The sequence below is a fragment of the Chenopodium quinoa genome, unplaced genomic scaffold, assembly GCF_001683475.1.
Source record: "Chenopodium quinoa cultivar QQ74 unplaced genomic scaffold, ASM168347v1, whole genome shotgun sequence".
Taxonomy (NCBI): Eukaryota; Viridiplantae; Streptophyta; class Magnoliopsida; order Caryophyllales; family Amaranthaceae; genus Chenopodium; species Chenopodium quinoa.
Genome location: NW_018745170.1, coordinates 1,342,340 through 1,361,860, shown reverse-complemented (window position 1 = coordinate 1,361,860; position 19,521 = coordinate 1,342,340). Strand labels below are relative to the sequence as shown.

Below are 19,521 nucleotides of genomic sequence, written 5' to 3'. Positions count from 1 at the left end.
AAAACCTTTAGTTACCAAATTTACATAATTATGATCAAATCATGAAGACCGATGAAATATTTTCATGATAAAAAACAAAATGAACTTTTAAGGGACTCATTTGGGGGAAGACAAGGGAAATCTCTCAATTGAATCCCATTTAGCCATTTAGGGATGTGAAGTAGGGAGCGATATAACTACTCTACCATCTCAACCTTTTTCCCCCTTCTATATTTAGGGGGAGCAAATAGAACGGGTTCATGAAATAATCCTAGATTTTTGCATATGTAGACAGCATTATAGCAAAAACTCAAGTAACTGCTACTATATACAAAAAAGAAGTAACATGCATGTGATACAAATTACTTCTTTCGCTATTATTAGCTTTGAATTAGTTTAACCAGAAGTTATAATTTGGTAACACTTACAACTGGAATGCATGCTTTTTTCTGTAGTTCACTATACGCCATACAATACTATACTGATTATACTGAACAAAAGCCGATAGGATAGTACAATTCATTACACGGATTTTGGGTCTTGGTACATGTGAACCATAGTAGTGCTAGCTTCAGTGTAACCCCCATCAATCACTAGATTATGTCCAGTAATAAATTCAGATTCATCAGAGGCCAGGAATACGGCAGCTGCAGCAATGTCCTGGGTTTTCCCACCTCTTCCTGTCAGTAGACTGCAGCTTTTAGCACTTATTTTGGAAACTTCTTCTGCATCAATGTCCCCGAGGAACCTCCGATAACCGCTTATGAGCATATCCGTAGGAACCCCATGAGGAGAGATGCAGTTCACTCGGATACCATGTCCTCCAAGTTCACATGCTGCACTCTTGATCAGGCTCTGGATTGCACCTTTTGACATTGTGTAGGCATGTGAGGCTAAGCCTCCCATGATTGCTGCTGAGCTAGAGGTACATATGATGGACCCGCCTATTTTACCCTCGATCATGGCACGGGCTGCATGCTTGATCCCATGTACTACACCATACAAGTTAACTGCAACAATGTTTTTTACTTCATCCATGTTGACATTGGTGATGCTCCCATCTGCGCCTGATGTGCCTACAAGAAAATTATGGCAGAGCAAACTTATGGGGTATTTGATGAAAAGAATTTAGCAATATGTAAATCAATCATGATTAACTGAATTTTACTGATTGCTAAAATGCAATGCTATATGCTAAACCTAAAATAACTAACTCCAACCTGACTACTTGAGGAGAATTACCCAGCTCTAACTCAAACAGTACCTTACATCAACCTAATTACAACCAGCCCAGCCAGCAAACTAAGATGAATAATATAGATTGAGCTATCCCATATATGACCAAATCGATCTGAAATTGAACTGAAAATTCATCAACCAAACATGAGTACATGCTCAAACCATATTGACTTGAACTGAATGCCGTTTGTGTGACTATACTTGCAAAACCATCGATTTGATTTCTTCATAGCTATAGCTGCTATTTGGTACAAATAATAACCAAAGAAATGACCTCACTTTGAGCAATAACTAAAATATGCTTTCAAACTAGAAAGTAGAAAAAACAGATGAAGAAAATTTTTACATGCTCCAGAACTCCAAGTAATTTGAACATGTTAGCTAGAAACTCTTCTCAATTACGTACCTACCTGCATTATTGAATATAATGTCAAGGCGGCCCTTCCATGTCAAAGCTAGCTTCACCGCTGACTCTATATCAGCTTCCTTAGAGACATCACAATGTATGTAGCTGCCTCCTATGGAATTGGCGAGGGCAATGCCTAGCTCATCAAGTACATCAGCCACGACTACATAAGCCCCATTTAAGGCAAAGAATTTTGCCGTAGTGGCTCCTATACCTTTTGCACCCCCTGTTATTATTGCAACTTTACCCTTCAACCTAATATGTATTTTACAATAGAATTTTGTGAGTAATTTCTCATAAAGAGTACATGAAATAAGCAACCAACTACCTTTCCACTGAACAAAAAGTTTTTTTTTTTTTTCGACCCTATTCTCCAGACCTCACTATAAAGGGCATAAAAAGTTTACACTGCAAATATGTTACAACCTTTGTAACGGAAATCTTACGTTGAAGAACGTACTACTACAAATTTACAATATTAGAAAATCAATATATCTATTCATTTCGCTATATTGCAAGATTAAAGGACAAACCAATACTTATGGTATTGCAAGTTTGGCATAAGATATAAAAATACAGTACTAATAGTTACAATTATAAAAATTAGAAAAGGGGAGCCCTTTTACCTTTGTTCTCCACTGCATTTGGTGCCATTAGCCTCCATTTATGGATTGGTATAAATAGATTCAAAGTGTTAATATACTTGTATGTATATAAGATAAGGAATTCCGACAGAAAAGGAAACATAAAAGATTATGTGAAATATCACAATCTTTAGATGATGGTTTTTCTACTCCATCACACGTTTCCCACTTCTACAACAACTCCCCTTATTCCTATTTTAATCCAAATTTAGAAGGATATTTGTTTGTATTCCATATCTGTGGGTTATCAAATTCTCAACCAAAACACTCGTCACCATGCACAAGATGGATCATTGACAATATAAATTACGGAAATTATACTCTTTTCTATAGCCCTCTTAGAATTTCCTTTAATTAATCAATTGTTAGGTCACCTCCATTATTTTCTTTTCAGACTCAGTATAACTAGAAGGTATTTTGGACAATTCAATACAAGAAAGAGACAATTTTTAAACATCTCAGAGTAGTAGTACTGTATATAACTTTTTAGGAGTATGTAACATTGTCTTGGAATAATCATGCATCTGTTTTAAATACTTCAACCTAACATCCTTTCTTAGGAAATCATTATGAATACTACTATATACTGATACAAAATGGAAAGTGTAACTGATGGGTAGAGCCACAAGCTCAGAAAACGGGAAATAGTCCAACTTACATTGCGGAATCAAGAGGATCACCTTCCAAAAAGAATCTCCTAGGATTTCACATAGCAATGCGAGTTCATCACATAGAGTGTCCCAGGCTCACAGCAGAAAACTTAACCAAAACACTCAATTATATCAAGCGGTCAGGCTTGCGTTTTGAGCATAACACGCAACAAACTCTGGCTCATTGTAACGACAGGTCGACAGCAGCAAACGCCTTCTGATTTCAATCCAGCAGCACATTCGACTAATGGCACCAAAAGCCACAACTGAAATCAGAACTCTGCAGCAGCATCACGCAACTGATCAAAACAGAGGTAGCTCCTCTCTGTCAGCATCTGACCGACAAAAATTTTCCCAACCCTTTTTCGTATCTCATAAAATTGCTCTGCTGATGAATCCAATTCGAATGCTTTAGTCCTATACTCCTATTCTTTCTGGTTGAAGAATAGGCACAATCAAACATCATTAGGATTGGTATTGAGCTCATGCACCTGCCTAGCCCATAATATCCTATCCTTATTTTCAATAAACCCTCAAAACCATGTCAGCATGGATGTTATCAACATCATTCTTAGCCTTAAAATCAAATAAGAAAGATTTCATCTTTTAGTTAAGGCAGCAATCAGATTGTTATTTTCAATTTCTTACAATATTTTCTCCTCTGAAAGATTTCTTTCTTGGGGGATATTCTACACAGCATGAAGATCACTTGGGTAACACAAAGGTATCTCAACAGAATGAAGTAGACAGTCCAAGAGCATGTCCCCTTGATGGGGGATAAACACTACCCAACTTCTTAATCATCTCATCAAGGTTCTGCAGTTTGTCTAATTCACCTGATTCCCGCAGAAACCTCTCTAACATGTGGAACACTGGTTTTCCCATATGCCTTCCTCTATTTAACATCTGTTTGGCACACTCAAAAGCTTCTTGAACCCGACCGTGCGAACACAAACTTGTCACCAAAAGAGCCAATGCATGGTCATGAGGACAAGAACCCTTTTCCATCAAGTAATTCCACAAATTCAAGCCTAAATCTAGATGGTGATTTCCACAGAAGAATTTCATAAGCATCACCACTGTACGGGTCTCAGGAACAAAGTTTAACAATACCATTTTTTCGTAGAGACCTCTAACAGCCTCGATGCCATTTGACTTCATTAAGCCATGGAACAGGGTATGATACGTTATGCCATCAGGAGCAATTTGCTTCTCTTCCATTTCATTCTCCAAGTTAATGGCATAGTCCACCTGTTTACATTTCACAAGAACACTTATCATCGCATTATAATTCCCTTGCAACTAAGTGGAAAAATTAGGAATTCCACTTCCTAAGGGTCCACTTCCTAAGGGTGAGAATCAAACCCCTCTCTCACAAAGATTGGAAGGAGGGTCTCTAACCACCAAACCAATCTTGATTCTCAAATTCTCATGGAGTACTTATAATGTGCTTTCGGTATACTTCGTATGAAATAATAGAATACTACTAGCAATTTTGCTAAATTTTTCTATTGAAATACTGCAAATAATTATATTAAAAGTTTAAATTCACGAAACATGTCTAAATCGGTCGAAAATCGAACAAGAGTTGGCCGACATCGGATTTATATGGGTCTTAAATTAGGTCTAGATTCACGTGGGTCGAATAAATTCCAATTTGGTCTTCAATCCATAAAAATGGCTGAATTCGATATTTGGTCCAATGATTTTGATCCAGTTAGATTTTGGACTTGTACATAGCTCGGATATGCCTAAAAATTCTTGGATAATCATTGTGAATGATTTATAGGTTTTATTTTTTATTTTTTTACCAGAGAGAAAATCCGATCACTCTTAGGGGGGGGGGGGGTTAAGCTTTACTCTATTAACCATCCTTATACAAGTAACTAACCGGGAGGGGTGATACATAGTTTATGACCTGCTAGCAAGTACACATGGGGGGTTGATCATTTCCTTCATGGATGCTTGATTTTAGGTGATTGATGCTACATCATTTGCGTTTCTTAGACCTACAAAAGCAATACTTAAGGTAGTTCTTACCTTTCTGGATCTTCATTTTTGGCATATGCAATATACTATATTTCTTTGGCTTGGACGAAAAAATGAAGGTAGTGGGTGTGAGCATAGGGTGATTTTGATTGATTTAAAAAGGCATGGGATCATCGTCAGTAGAGCCAACAAATTCTACTTCCAATTGATCATTGATTGGGTACTCACTGAAATCTCACTCCTTTCCTCGGCATTCAAAACTTCTTTGATTGATTTTTTTATTACATTTATGCATTGGGATAAAATATATCTTTATTTCCATTTTTTTAGTGTTTAGAGAGCCACAAGGGTGATTGATGAGAACCAATCCTAAAATCACCTGAAATCGGAAAGGGATCAAAGCTCTAACCACTCGAGCTATCCTTTACTCTCATTTCCAAATTGCATCCAATAGCTATATAGGATTGGTTATAAATTTCGTTTCTTTTTAATGGATAAAACATTATTTTAGTTAACAATTCCATTTGCTAAAACCACTTCTAAAGAATGAATTCATTATGATAATACTCGGTACAAATGTACAACCTTTATATCAAGTAACATTTCGCTAGTTCTAGTCAAGTTTTATTTCGATAAAGACTTATTAAGAAATGACTTACACATAAAATAAGTTACTCGTATGAAATAAAGAAAAATTAAAAGGAAAAATGGAAATAAATTATCCCACCTTTGCATGATCTGATAATAACAATCCCACCTTTTGTTTATTACGAGACACTCCCACCTTGGTATGTCATCTTCTTTTAATGGACCTTGACTTGTTGGTGATTGATTTTGTAGGTTATATGCCATGTGTCAAATTTTAATAGGTTCATTTTATTTTTTTAATAATAAAAAAAAAGCTAAAGGCAAAAAACAAAAAAAAAAACAAAAATACAGAAAACAAAATAAAAAAACGGAAAAAAAAAACCAGTCACCAACCCCCACCGTGAAACCCTAGCCCCTACCCCAGCCACCACCAAAAACCGGCTGGCCGCCCTCCTTAACCTCCAAAAATGGCCAGCCGACACCCACCTACCAGGGAAACGGTGGAGTTTTTGCGGGTAGGGTTGGGTTTTTAGGGTGTTTAAGCGGGGTTTTTGGGGCTGAGAAGGGGATTTTTGGGGTGGTTAGGGAGGTTGGGTGGGATTTTTCATGGCTGGGATAGAGGTTTTGGGGGTTTTCGATTTTCGGCGGTTAGAGGGGTTTTTTCAGGGTGGTGGTTGTGGTGGTTTTAGGGGGGATTTGTGTAAGGGGGTGATTTCGGGGGTGGCTTTTGGTCGGCGAGGTGGTTTTTTTGGTATTGGGAGGTTTTGGCCGGCCGTTTTCGGGGGTTTACGGTGGCGGCCAACTGGTTGGTAAGGGTTAGGGTTTCATGGTGGATGGGGGGTGGCTGGCGGTTGGTGGTTTTTTTTTTTTAATTTTTTTTTACCTGTTTTTGTTTTTAACTTTTTTTATTTTAACCAATTTTTGAGCGATACGTGGCTTTAAAAAAAATAAAAAAAAAAACATTTTAATCTGTTTAACAGGTTGTAGGTAAGAAGCTCCGATAAAAGAAGATGACATACTTGGGATTGCCTCGTACCCCCTCCGTTTTTAAATACTTGCTCCATTTTTCATTTCCGACCGTTTTTAAATACTTGTTCCATCTTCTTATTAAGCTTTTACAATTTAATTAATTTCTCTCACCTAGTGGACCCACCATAAATTATATTTTATTAATTTTATATTCTCAACTACTTTTGCTTTTTACAATTTTTTAATTGTTTTACCTACTCTACTGCTTCCATATTTTATTACTTTCTTTAATTTTTTCAATATTTAAAAACGAAGAGAGTAATAAATAAAAGGAAAATTATTATTGTTAAACCACGCAAATAATTATATTTTTCTAAATTAAAATTAGTTCATACGGAGTACGGAGTACTAATCTGTAAGACTAGTAAAAGTCTAAATTTGGATTGAGTGACGTTCATCGTTCATGGCAGTTACAGTGTTAGCTTGTCATCTCTCCAATATCGTCATCAATTCATCAGGTTAACTTTTATGCTTTTCCCCTTCCTAATTTCCATTCTACATTTGCCCTTTTGTTTTTCTTTTAAATTCAATGTCTTTACAAATTACAACTGCTATAGATTCCCCAAATGGAAGGAAATGCAAGTACACTGGTCAATCTGTGGTATAACTTCTCATCAATCCTTTTTCATTTCTTTGATTTTTACTGTTTAATATGCACATAATTAGTTACCCTTTAATCGTTTGTTGTAAAATCTCTTAGGGTTTTCCTTAATTTCGTCCAAAATTCAATCTTTTCTGAATTTGAGATATACCCATTAAACCCAATTTCTTTGGGATTCTGAAAATTTATGTTTTTGATTTGAATTTTTTTGTGGTTTTGTTGAATTGGGGTTGCAGAGAGCAATTCCGATAAGGGTTTTGACAGTGGGGAAGAAGCGTGATCGTGGGGTTCAGCTCATTGTTGATGAATATAAAGATAAACTCCAACATTATTGTAGCATTGATGATGTCTTAATTCGCTCTAATCCTAAAAATGCGCGGTATTTTGTTCTGCCCTTTTGAGGTTTACTTTCTGCATTGCTTTAATTTTGTTATGCTTTGGATGAAATTGGATTCCATGCTAATTTCTATATTACCAAGATTATAATGTCAAGTAGCTAGTTATATACTACTTGTATTTGTTAGTTGTTCTTTGTGATATGTTGTTAGTTTTTAAATGGTCGGGAATATGTAGTTGAAAGGCTTAGTTTGAGCTCTGAAATGACAAATTAATCACTTGATTTGTTAAACTGAGATGTCCTTGCACAATTAGCTTTCAATATTGACAATTCTCATATTGTTGTATGATAAATGGAGAGATCGCATGTTGAGAGAATGAGAAAAAGCTTGAACTTCTTTCAAATATTTGGTAACTGAAATTTATTGCCTCCTATGCGTTATGTGATTGATGTTAAATCGACTTGATGATTTAGTCAAGGATAACGGAGAAATTGATTCTACTTTATGCTATCGGACTTTTGGACCTAGTGAAGGTGTTTGATCTGTTGAGCAGGAAACCGTTTTCATGTCTGCAGTCTGCTTGAGTATACTCATGTTGCTCAAATACTGTGAACATGTTTCTAATTTTCTTTTGTGGGTGTTGGTCGGGTAGGACAAGAATTGAAAAGAGGGTGTTGTTATGAGAAATGACTCTACAGAGATTTTTCCCTGTTTCAGTTTTTAAGCTGCTAACTTCAGGAATTGTTACCGGATTTTTTTGATGCTATAGAGAGCAATTGAGAAGCTATGAAATCCTAGTTCAATTCCATAGCATTAGTTATCAGTGGCAATTTAATATAATACAAAATCTGAAGTAAATGGGAATAGTTTGATATTTCTTGCTAGGGAATCTCCAATGGTTTATTCATACCCATGCCACATGACATGGCCCACTTCATTTTGTCATAAATCCATTTTCTTTTTACCAACTTTAATTTTCATGGGATTTTGTTAGTTTGTTCTTCTCCAACGACATTTTCTTCCCAAATTTGTCCTCCAAAAGCAATCATAATGCTTTTAATGAGCTCCTTCTCGCTATCTCAAAATTTTCTTTCTTTCACCTCGTCTCCCTTCAATTTTGAAATACTGAAGCAAAATTCTTTCCTACAATTATGTTGTTTATAGTGCTTTAGGTGTAAATTACATATCATTTTTTCTATCTGCATTACCAACCTCCAAGTCTACTAATGCATGTTCCTTGGATATATTACCTTTGTCCCTTGACAAAGGAAACTCTCCTCCTTGTCCCCAGTAAAGAACATCTCCATTTATCTGTTTGGAGTAACACCCCCCCCCCTTTTCTTTTTGAGGTTTTTATGGTTTGATGTCTAAACGCAAAATAATGAGAATCATGTTCTTAATGTTATTGACTAATATGTATCACTTTTGGTAATTAATTATAGCACTTTGGTTTAAGTTCACTTGTGCTCATGTTGTTCACTTAACAACAGTTTTATCACATAATCAAGTGCTGCCAATTTTTCGTCAGAATTTAATTGTGTTTGAGGTTTTCCAAACAATTTAGGTGCTTGTTTCACAAATGTTTACATGACATACTGAGTGAGTAATGTGTTTATGAGCAGTTTCCTTACCTTAAGCTATCACTAGTGTCACCCTCCATTGTGCTAATTAGAATTTAAAAGTTATTTCCCTTTTGCCTAATTTAGGGATGTCAAGGCTCAAATTGAAGAAGAAGACTGTGCTGTTGTAAACCTCATCAAGTCAAATGATTGGGTATAATATTTTCCTCTTATAAAGAAGTGTGGGTCGTAGGGAGGGATTGATCTGCTTTTGATAGGACAATTATGTTCTCTAAATTTGTCCACGAAGCTATTAGATTGCTACATGGCATGCCTTTGCTGGAATGAAGATATTGAGTAAAGCCTAATAATTTTTATCGAACGACTTCCATAAATTTTTTGTTTCCCTTCCTCTTCAGCTGTCCTCTGAGCTTGTCATATCTCTGTTTTTAGATTCATGATTTCCTGGGGTAGTCAGACTACTGTCAGAGTCTATGACTATTTATATAGCATTCTGTGACCTAGTTGTTTTTCCTGTCTGCCTGGATATATAACTGCTAGCAAATTGAAGGCCATCCATTACATTGGACTCTTTTCTCTCTCTCTCTCTCTCTCTCTCTCTCTCTAGGGAAAGTTCCTTTTTCCAAAACTCCAAAAGAGGTCTAGAATGTCATTTTATGTAGAACGTTTCCTTTCAATGTTTCCTTTCATAGAGCCTCCTTAAACAGCTTCCTCCACCATGATGTACATAATTGAGTGCTTATATTCTTTATCCATAGTTCACTGTGGTTCGGTTATGTTGGATGCCTTGGTGACAGTCTTTACTCTTGCCATTCCTTCAGGGAACAATGTTCTGAGAGCTAAAACTAAGCTACTCTAAAAGAGCTTATTTTTTGTCGACAGTTTGATGACAAAGAAGTGTTTTCCAAGTATTTACTTCCACCGGTTTTTTTAGATGCAACATTTGACTTTTTCTCTATTCATATACTTATTTTAATGATTTGACCGTGCTATTTTGTTGATCAGTAGAAACAAATTTTGTTATGCTGGAGTAAATATTGTTGGATTAAACTAACTTTGTGTTTGGGAACCAAACTTTAATGAGGATATTTGAGTGAAAGCTAGTAAATGTGACAATTCCTTTGCTTTACAAATGGTTATGAAAAGGAAAAGTATGGAAAGGTAAAATTGAGCATATGTGGGTAACTCTTCTAGTTACATTTTCCTTGTTTTTTTTTCTACAGTTCTCCCTTAAAAAGTGATGAAAAAACTGTGGAATGCTAAGCAAACCAATTGTGTAACTTAAAAATATCCTAATTTCCATAGATTCCATATAATAAACCAAACAAATTAACAATAAGTTCTCAATATAATATGATGAATTAGTCACCACTGTAGACTTTGAAGTAAGAGACATGTAAGAGAAGCTTGTATGTATGGTCATAGAAAATAGATATTTATATTAGTCATCAGTGAGATGACATTTATTGTCTTGTATGAAAGTGTAGAACATATATAACCATAGACCAGTAATTCATGTAGAACTAAAGACTTCTACATGTCGCTGCTCTGTTGATTAACATTTTTCTTTTGGATGTCTAACTGAAATCAAAGACATGGATCTATACTACTTTTCCTATATCAAAAACTAAATTGATACCTACTGGTGCTATAGACAATTAAATCTGCAATATCTTGCTATTAAAACTTTAAACTTGATGCTTATTTCCCATTTTGAATGTCATTGCTTTTGATCAAGATAATTGTTGTATGTATCATATCTAATTGCCTTCATATAAACCTGTTAATAACTTTTTGTCTCTTGTAATTATTTTATCCCTTATTTTATTGGTGCCCTTAATGGATGTCAGGATATGAAATGGCCCATAATCATGGATATATTGCTCAATTATGTGATGTCTATTGTCCACTATTGTTTTTCTTTTATTTATCTGACAATGTGATTGTAATATAGTTGAGGCTGAGGCTATTTCCTGAAAGATATAAGAATTTGGTGCATGAGGATTCAACAAGCTGGTTCTAATGGTTTTTCTATGCTTTAAAATGTTTGCTACTAGGTGGTGATCTTAGATGAGCATGGACTTGATGTTAGCTCAGAGCGGCTAGCTGAGCTTATAGGAGATGCAGGGTTGACGGTATAACTTCTTGCCCTTTTTAGCTGAATCTCTATAGCTGACATTAAGCACTGTACATGCTACCAATAATGAAGAGATTGTCAAACTACCCTGCAGCCTATCAAAAAAATGCTATTATCTTTAGAGTTACCTTAGTCTGTGCATAGAATTGTCAAAAGGCTAGGCATTCAGCTTGGAAAAATGGCAAGTATGCCGCCTGCCCCCTTGATGGCTAGGTTCAGCTGCTACCTGTAGTTTTTAAGGGTCAGCTGGTTGGTAGGCCTAACCCTTTCAGGCTCATTATTGGTTTGATGATTTCTCTCATTCTTTGGCATAAATTCTGAGTCTTTCAGTGTAGGAGATATTTGCCTATAATGAAAGCTATAATTCAACTTTTTTTAATTCTTATTTTTTAGGGAGCTTCAAAAATGATATTTTGCATAGGTGGGCCATATGGTCATGGAAGACAGTTACGTCAACGTGCTAATTTATCAATAAAGCTATCGTCATTGGTATTGAATCATCAGATTGCTTTAGTTGTGCTAATGGAGCAATTATACAGGTTAATATATAGCCAATTTGTTAACATAAGCTTGCTGGTTGTGATTACTATTTTAAACATCTTGATCTACTGAAGCTTTCATTTATATTATTTTTGTGACTGACTGATGTGTTTCCAATCTGGAGACACAAGCAAACTTGCACATTCCAGTGAGCAAGCTCTACTTAGTTAGACCTCTTTATTTATTAATTAATTATTTTTTTATATCTATTCAAAAAAAAAAATTATTTTTTATATGTGCAGAGCATGGACTATTCTCAAAGGTCAGAAGTATCATCACTAGGAATCTGCCATTCTACCTGAATCATTGTGCAGGTACAATTTGAAGTAGCATTATCATTCTAATTTGAGATTATTTTTTTCACCTCATTCAAATTATTTTCTATTATTGGTCATAAATCTAATCAGGAGCTCAGAATAATATGCTCTAGATATACTAACATTGATAACATAATGGCCTAATGGAGTGGGATAAAATGTGCAATTGCTTCTTTGCCCGTGAAGAGCCCTTTCGTCCCTATAGGCAGCCTAAAGATGCTTCTCTATTGATCTGGGGAAATCATGAGATGGGCAAGGGGCCGCGGAGACTCTCCCATCCAAATGTAGCCGTAGTTGCCCTTTGACCTTCTATTCAATATGCATTTCACATAGGTCCTAATCTCTCTTGCTACCTAGGATGAAGGAAAGCTATAAAGGGCCTGGATTAGAACAGCCAACTCTGTCAACCACAAAAGCCAATGGCTTCTTCATCAGCGTAAGATCAGGACCTTTGAGTTCTAATGTTCATGTTGTTGAGATGATTCTCCCTAGAAATGGGCCCTTGGTCATCAGAACTTATATATTGGGTTTTGATTGTAACTTTGTAAGCGTTTTATATAAATTCTTTTGCATATCTCTAAGATTACTATTGTAAATGTCCCAATTAGAATCTGAAATGCTGTTTTTTTTTTTATATATATTTTTTTTATTGCACTTATTTTGATTTGAAAAAACGAAAAAAAAAAGATGTGTGCATACTTTTGTTTAAATTTATGAATCAGCTACTCACCATCAAACAAGTTCATAATATTGAACCTGCATGTGTTGGAGCTGATAAATATGCATAGCATGTGAAAATATTGCTATGTAAAGATTTGAACTTTTATACGCCATTCTGAGATCTGTGCATAGCACATTAACATTCACTTATAGCTTGCTTAAAGACCACACTGCCACACTCTAAAACTTTTCCTTCTTTATCCCCTTTCTCCTCTACTCTGTACTGCCATTATGATTTTGGTGTTTATAGTCATTTAAAATTGCTTGCATTTCTTCTTATTCGTTAAAACTAAGCTATGATTTCTGGTTGCAGGACCTTTCCTGCTATCTGAAACCCAGTAACTTCTGAAGTTGGTCTTTCACTCAACCAATATCTGCTGAATTCAGGCCTTGGACATGAGTTCATATACAAGGCACAAAAGCACTTGTTAAGATAGATTCAGCAGTTAAAAGAGATTGCAATTCTGTTACTGCAAGTGAGTTTGATTCTGAGGATTTTTTTGGTTCCAGGAAAAGTGATATTAACAGCATGTCATTGTGTTAAACTTTAATGTCATAATGTCAGTGGACTAAGTATTGATGAAGGATTAAGGGCCTTTTCTGGATGCCTAAAGTTGAGGACTGATTTACTTGTTTAGAGAATTTATGTCTCGACACTGATTTTTGTTGTTGCATCGCATTGGGTGTTTGGAGAAGGATAATGAACGAGAATTTCGATTTTTCTGCTCCTTCAGAAAGATGAGGAAATTTGAGTTTTGTATTTTTTTCCTTTTTTGCCCTTCTAGACTAGCTGAGGAGATTGAAATGTTAGCGGATATCATACCTTTATAATGGATATTGATAAAATTTCTTCATAAAACTACATAAAAAGTTATAAATTCCTTACCATTATTAATTTATCACTGCTAATTTTAAATGTTCGTGTCATGTGTTTTACATTTCAAAAACATGTATGACAATCAATATTAAAGGAAAAAAAAAAAGGTAAGGGCATTTAGGCATTTTAGGTGGATACTAAAATCTTGTGGATTTTTTTTATATTACAATATATCTCATATTAAGTAACATTACTTTATTCATTTATCTTTGTAGATTTCATTTAATAAGAAAGTTTGTAGAACAGATTGCATATGTATACTCCGTCCGTCCCTTGATAATTGTGTTGTACAGTATAATATCTTAGGGTGATTTGAGCTTATATCATATTACTTTTGGTTTGTTATCTCACTTGCTCTATATATCTCATTCTCACGCACAACTTTGTTTACCTATGGCTATATGCACAACTTTGTCCATGCTTTAAAGCAAAAATTGAAGTATGGGACAATCTTTCTGAACGGATTGGAGCGAACAGTACTTTACCAGTTGGATCGCAAATGGTAAGGTTACAACAATACTTGGCCCAAAGAAAAAAGATCATTATGCTTGCAAAAGTGACAACTCATATGTTGGTTTAAATGGTACGATTCCTTTGCAATTATATCACTTTATTTGTAATTAATACCAAGTAGTTCAATCCATGTAAAATATGTAGTAATGCACTAATGCACAAGCGTTTTTTTAAATTTCCGCCTAAATGTTTTTTTCATTTTTTTTTTCCAAATATTAACTTCTATATATATTTGACATCAAATTTGTTCTATATATGGTCTATCAATATATATTTTCATATCTTTCTTACCATTTTTATTGGGTATTATTAAAATAGTAATTTTCTATAAGACTTTAAATTATTCTTTTTTGTCTATTATATGCATATGTTGTACTTTGTATTTTATTTTCAAGAATAAACTCATCAACAATTTTCGATGAAATGTAAAATAAATGAAGTTGTAAGATCTATACTTTTTGTAAATATAATACAAATATGCAATCCTAAATAATTACTCAATTATATATTTATATATAACTATGTATTATTTGTTTAATATTATAGGAATATTAGATAAAAATACCCATTGACTATAATCATAACAATAGTACTAATAAAACAAAAATTAAATTCTTCACCATTCATTAAAAATGAAACAAATAATCAATTAAATTACCCATGTGTCTATCAAAGTGTGGGACTAAAAGTCGCACGGGTATTGACCTTAATTTTATTGTTATAATGTATTGTGTATAATGAAGTTATTTTATTATATATGTTCAGTATTGTAATTCATTTTTAAAATTAATTACTGTAGTAATAACTAACGTTGTAATTTGAAATAAAATTTTGTAAAAACCGTGCATTACACGGGACTTATACTAATTTTGATAATATAAATCAATGAAGATGATGGGTTTGGAGTTCGATAAATTAAAAATTAAAAATTTATATTTTTAATTGGGGAAACATTTGTTTATAAGAGTAACACTTTTATATAAGTAAACTCAATTATTCATAAGGATAATTTCTATTTTATTTTTTATTTTATTTTTTATTTTTTATTTTATTTTTTTTTTTGTCCATAAGAGTAACATAATCCCAATTTATTGTACAAGTATTATTAATTAATGTAAAAATAGCCTAAATTGTTCAATCAAGTAACTCTTTTTCTTTTATTATGACTATAAAATGAATAACTCCAATTGTTTAAAATTAACTTTATTTTTTCATTGAAGTAACCACACATCTATCTTGATAACTCCATATGATTGTCCTTGATAACTCCATATGATTGTCGACGTAGCTCTCACTACTCAATTCATTGTCTTATACAGAGTATGTAGAGTGCCCAAGATATCAAGTAATGGTGTGGCTGATTAAAACTTAAAACTTGTGTTATTATAAATATTAAGTGCAGTTTTATATATATATATATATATATATATATATATATATATATATATATATATATATATATATATATATATATATATATATTAACTGTAATTATATATATATTAACAAAGATTTTATGTACATCTGGTTTACAATAATATTAATGTACATCGAATATTTTTTGGGTAATCTTTAGCCAAATTAGGATAACTTGTAACTTTAATTGTGGTAGTTTTAAACCTAATATGAATTTAATGTAAATAGACCATAGGATAAATTTTTTTATGAGTAATATATAGTTACTTTTCATTCAATGAGATTGATTACTACTTATTTAAAGAGATAACTTTATATCAATAAAACATAAATAGCTTTTATTTATATTGTAATAACTTTTATTTATATCGGGGTAATTTTTAATCATGCATATTAAGAGAACTTTACGATAAATATACAATGATTATTATTGAACACCCAATTTTTTAAAAGTTTGTTATTTAATAACATTGAGTTGGCCAACAATAAACAAAGGGCCCGACACAACTTTGGGCAATACAGCTTGAAGTTTTTAGATATTGAGGGACTTAGAGTGTTATACAACTTTTTTAGAGAGACAAAAAGATTAAGAGCTTGCCCCAGTTAATCTCAGTGAGAAACAATTTTTGTTTATCACATGGTAATTTTGTAAATATATCAACAATTTCATTCAATCATCATCAATTGTGAAGCCCACATTAATGAAAAAGTTGTTGATTTATTTACGAAAATGCTATGTGATAAACAATTTTTGTTTATCACTGAGAGAAACTTATATTTTCTCAAAGATTAATGACATAGACAAAATCTAATCTTGGACTATTATATTGAGGGACTAAGAAATATATTATCACCTTTTGACTATGGTAAAGATGGTGCCATTATTAAGATTAATGCCACCTTTTGGGAAGGAGAAGAACTCTAGTAATTAAACTAACAGATCGATGCTTGAAGTAGAGGGAAGGTAAGGAATTGGTCCCTACTCCTAAGCATAAGTAATTCATTAATCTTGAACTTTTAACCTCAAAGTTAAAAAGATAATTTCCCCACTTATAAGACTAATATGAGGTAGTTAGGTACTCATTAATAGTTAAAATTCTTATGACCATTTTGAATCTTCAAGAAAACTATCAAATTTTGGGATTTTCAATAATGTCCGATTTTCAACATAAAAAAACAACTCAGTATTATTTCAAATGATAACATGGATTCAAAAACAAGGTACGTAACAAATTAACTACCGAGTACTCATGACAATAAATTAACTACCGATGAGTACTCATAATCAATCAACCATTGCAAAATTAACTTTCAATCATTATTATAGGTTAAACTAAACTAATTAAATTATATGATACATATATAATATGTACTCCCTCTATCTCTATTTTTTTTATCTCATTTGACTGTGTACGGTCCCTAAGACACGTCTTAAAATGTCTTGATCTTTATTTTCATACATGTAAAAATTATTAAAACGTGATATTAATAAAATATATAATAAGATGAATCTAATAAGACTATTCATAACTATATTATTTTTTATAATTAATAGTAGTTCACGGTTAAAGTTTTTAAAATTTAACCTAAAAAATAATAATAGGGCAAAAATAAAAGGACAAAATAAGTACGAAATATAAATATATGTGCATGGTTGTTCCTAAGAATTGATTGACTCGAATTTATATATAGTCCTTCTTCTTATCCTCGTTTATGATGAAAAGCAATTCATTGCATTGCATTAGACGTTCTGCCGCAAACAGTAAAATAATTTATAGTACCACTTTCTCTTTTACGGAGCATTATTATACTCCACTTCAATCTGCATGGTTGATTTCGGTTGTTCATGATACTTTATTTTTTTTGGTTGTTGACGATACTTTTAAGTCTTTCTGACAACACGTCTTTCCTGCTGACCTATTCCAATTCCAATCCCCTTTTCATATCCTCATACCATCTTACTTTAATAATACACCAACGAACTAAAATTTAAAATCGCTACGTATTTCGGTTCTGTTTGAAGTTATCCTATTGTTCTAGATATTGTTTGGTAAATGGTTGTTGACTGTTGACGGTTGATTGATTTACTTGGCTTGTTTGATCAGGTAAAATATTTGGCTGTTTATAATGGCTTTTGAAATTGACTATTTAAGCTGTTTGTTTATAAAAGTGTTTGGTAAATTTAATTGGTGACTGTTGGTTATTTATTAAATAATTTGTGGGCCAACAAGCCAAAAACCAACAAAAAAAAGCTACTCATAGCAGCTTTTTTTTATTTTGGCTTAAAAGGCAGCCTTTTCACCGAATGACAAGCTAATTACCAAACACTTTTTTTGACTGTTTGATCACAAAAAAAAGCCAAAAGCTAACTAAAAAGCCACCAAAAAACCATTAACCAAACATGGCCCTAATCTCTTATGATTAAGTATATAAAATAGTTTTCTGAATATACTCTTTATTGCAATTGTGTTAAATATTCACTCCCAATTCTCAATCAAAGTTTAACCAATTATGTCAGGTGGAGATGATTGAAAATTTACCTTATAAGTTTAAGATCACACTTTTGAGTCTTATAATCTATGGAGTATATATGCTTAGAAGTAGGGGATTTTCTTACGTTTCCCTTCAATTGAACACTCAAGCACTAGGTTGGATGTTATGTAGTTTAATAGAATCCTTCTACTTACCAAAGAAATTATTTTAATCAAAGTAGAATAAATTATAAATGAAGTTTATTTTACAAAAAAAATGCAATGTAACAAGTTTTCTTTGAAAGTTAATAGATTACATGTAACTATACATCTTGTAGTTGATGGTTGTGAATCAAATCGGTCTATAATTACTTTATTATGCATTTATTCTAAGTTACTCTTGTGATTTTAGCGATTATTATACAAATTACCACGATGAAGCCACTCTTTTAAGAGTTTGACTATTATATTTTACACATAATTAAAAGGTAATCAAAGACTATGATATTGTGTACAATTCTATACGAAATTGGTGTTTATTTCAAATTGGTGAAATGGTGAGTAGTATTATACTTCAAGGAGTGATTAAATACAACTATACAAGTTATAATAATTAGTACCAAATTGTGGATGAAATTTTGTAATGTAAAGAATTTAGTAATAAGTGGGACCCACTTCGAATCTTACTCGACGTGCCAGCAAGTATTATTAGTGTCTGCCGTCTATTAAGACATGGCTACCAGTTAAGTTTCCTTCTTTCTTTCTCTCTCTCTTAAAGTTATGATCATCATGTGAACATACCCAAAAAAAAAAAAAAAAGAAAAAAAAGATTAGTCTTTACAACTTATACCAAAAAAAAAAAAAAAAAAAGGAAACATTTTAATTTATTTCTTTAATATAGGAAGTTGATTTTACTATAAAGTTGAAATATAGTTAAGTTTATATTTGAGATAATATATAGAACAGTCAAACATAAGACATGTATAACATGTCTTGCGCTAATTGATGGAGGATCATCATTTATTTTATTTTTGAGGTTTATTATGCTTTCTTTTTTTTAACCACCAGTGTAGAGATTAGAGTATGAATTCATTTTCCAACCCTTGTATTCAAAGGGTAAGACCATCTCCATTAATGAGACTCAATTTTGAGTATTGAAATGCAAAATGAGTTGTTTTTTACCTTTAATGGTGACACCTGATTAGGGGATTTTTAACCCCACCACGTGGACCAATCGAACTCTGCCACGTGTCATCTACGTGGACCAACCAGAGTCCGCCACGTGTCACCTCGTGAGAGGTCCAAGGGGGACCAATCAGGCCATGACACGTGGCAGACAGATTGCCAATTAGGAAAATAGCCTTTAACGGCCTAAATTCCTAGTCAAGCCCAGTCAGTCTTAGGTTTTCGAAACCTAGTACTAGGCACGCATTACGAGACCTTATAAAAGGGAGATATTCCCCACTGAGGAACATCACTCAGAAGTT

The 19,521-nt window shown here is 33.1% G+C and overlaps 3 protein-coding genes across 4 annotated transcripts; 1 reads left to right on the top strand and 2 right to left on the bottom strand.

Annotated features, from left to right (window-relative positions):
- Positions 1-279: 279 nt before the first annotated feature.
- On the bottom strand, positions 280-2,394 carry LOC110710345 (short-chain dehydrogenase reductase ATA1-like). The gene is made up of 3 exons (XM_021888631.1): positions 2,251-2,394; positions 1,629-1,879; positions 280-1,055 (listed from the first exon to the last, which is right to left on the bottom strand). The coding sequence occupies exons 1-3, from the start codon at positions 2,286-2,288 to the stop codon at positions 502-504; spliced, it is 843 nt and encodes a 280-aa protein (XP_021744323.1). The 5' UTR covers positions 2,289-2,394; the 3' UTR covers positions 280-501.
- A 1,253-nt stretch (positions 2,395-3,647) lies between these two features.
- On the bottom strand, positions 3,648-4,199 carry LOC110710218 (pentatricopeptide repeat-containing protein At3g61360-like). The gene has a single exon (XM_021888489.1). It carries the CDS (start codon positions 4,197-4,199, stop codon positions 3,648-3,650), a length of 552 nt encoding a protein of 183 aa, XP_021744181.1.
- A 2,659-nt stretch (positions 4,200-6,858) lies between these two features.
- Positions 6,859-13,656, top strand: LOC110710311 (putative RNA methyltransferase At5g10620). Of its 2 annotated transcripts, none has more exons than XM_021888594.1 (8): positions 6,859-6,982; positions 7,082-7,125; positions 7,362-7,504; positions 9,170-9,236; positions 11,101-11,178; positions 11,574-11,719; positions 11,963-12,034; positions 13,071-13,656. In XM_021888594.1, exons 1-7 carry the CDS (start codon positions 6,928-6,930, stop codon positions 12,000-12,002), a joined length of 573 nt encoding a protein of 190 aa, XP_021744286.1. In that variant the 5' UTR covers positions 6,859-6,927; the 3' UTR covers positions 12,003-12,034; positions 13,071-13,656. The 2 variants fall into 2 exon arrangements, with proteins under 2 accessions (XP_021744286.1, XP_021744287.1); XM_021888595.1 differs by lacking the exon at positions 13,071-13,656 and adding an exon at positions 12,395-13,063.
- Positions 13,657-19,521: the final 5,865 nt, after the last annotated feature.

Bases quoted from the DNA above. Each gene is read 5' to 3' on its own strand.
- LOC110710218 (XM_021888489.1), bottom strand. From the start codon at position 4,199: ATGATAAGTGTTCTTGTGAAATGTAAACAGGTGGACTATGCCATTAAC.
- LOC110710311 (XM_021888594.1), top strand. From the start codon at position 6,928: ATGGCAGTTACAGTGTTAGCTTGTCATCTCTCCAATATCGTCATCAAT. The intron at 7,126-7,361 runs GTATAACTTCTC...TTGGGGTTGCAG, and splicing joins AGTACACTGGTCAATCTGTG to AGAGCAATTCCGATAAGGGT. The intron at 11,179-11,573 runs GTATAACTTCTT...CTTATTTTTTAG, and splicing joins TAGGAGATGCAGGGTTGACG to GGAGCTTCAAAAATGATATT.
- LOC110710345 (XM_021888631.1), bottom strand. From the start codon at position 2,288: ATGGAGGCTAATGGCACCAAATGCAGTGGAGAACAAAG. The intron at 1,880-2,250 runs GTAAAAGGGCTC...AATACATATTAG, and splicing joins AAATGCAGTGGAGAACAAAG to GTTGAAGGGTAAAGTTGCAA. The intron at 1,056-1,628 runs GTAGGTACGTAA...ATTTTCTTGTAG, and splicing joins CATTATATTCAATAATGCAG to GCACATCAGGCGCAGATGGG.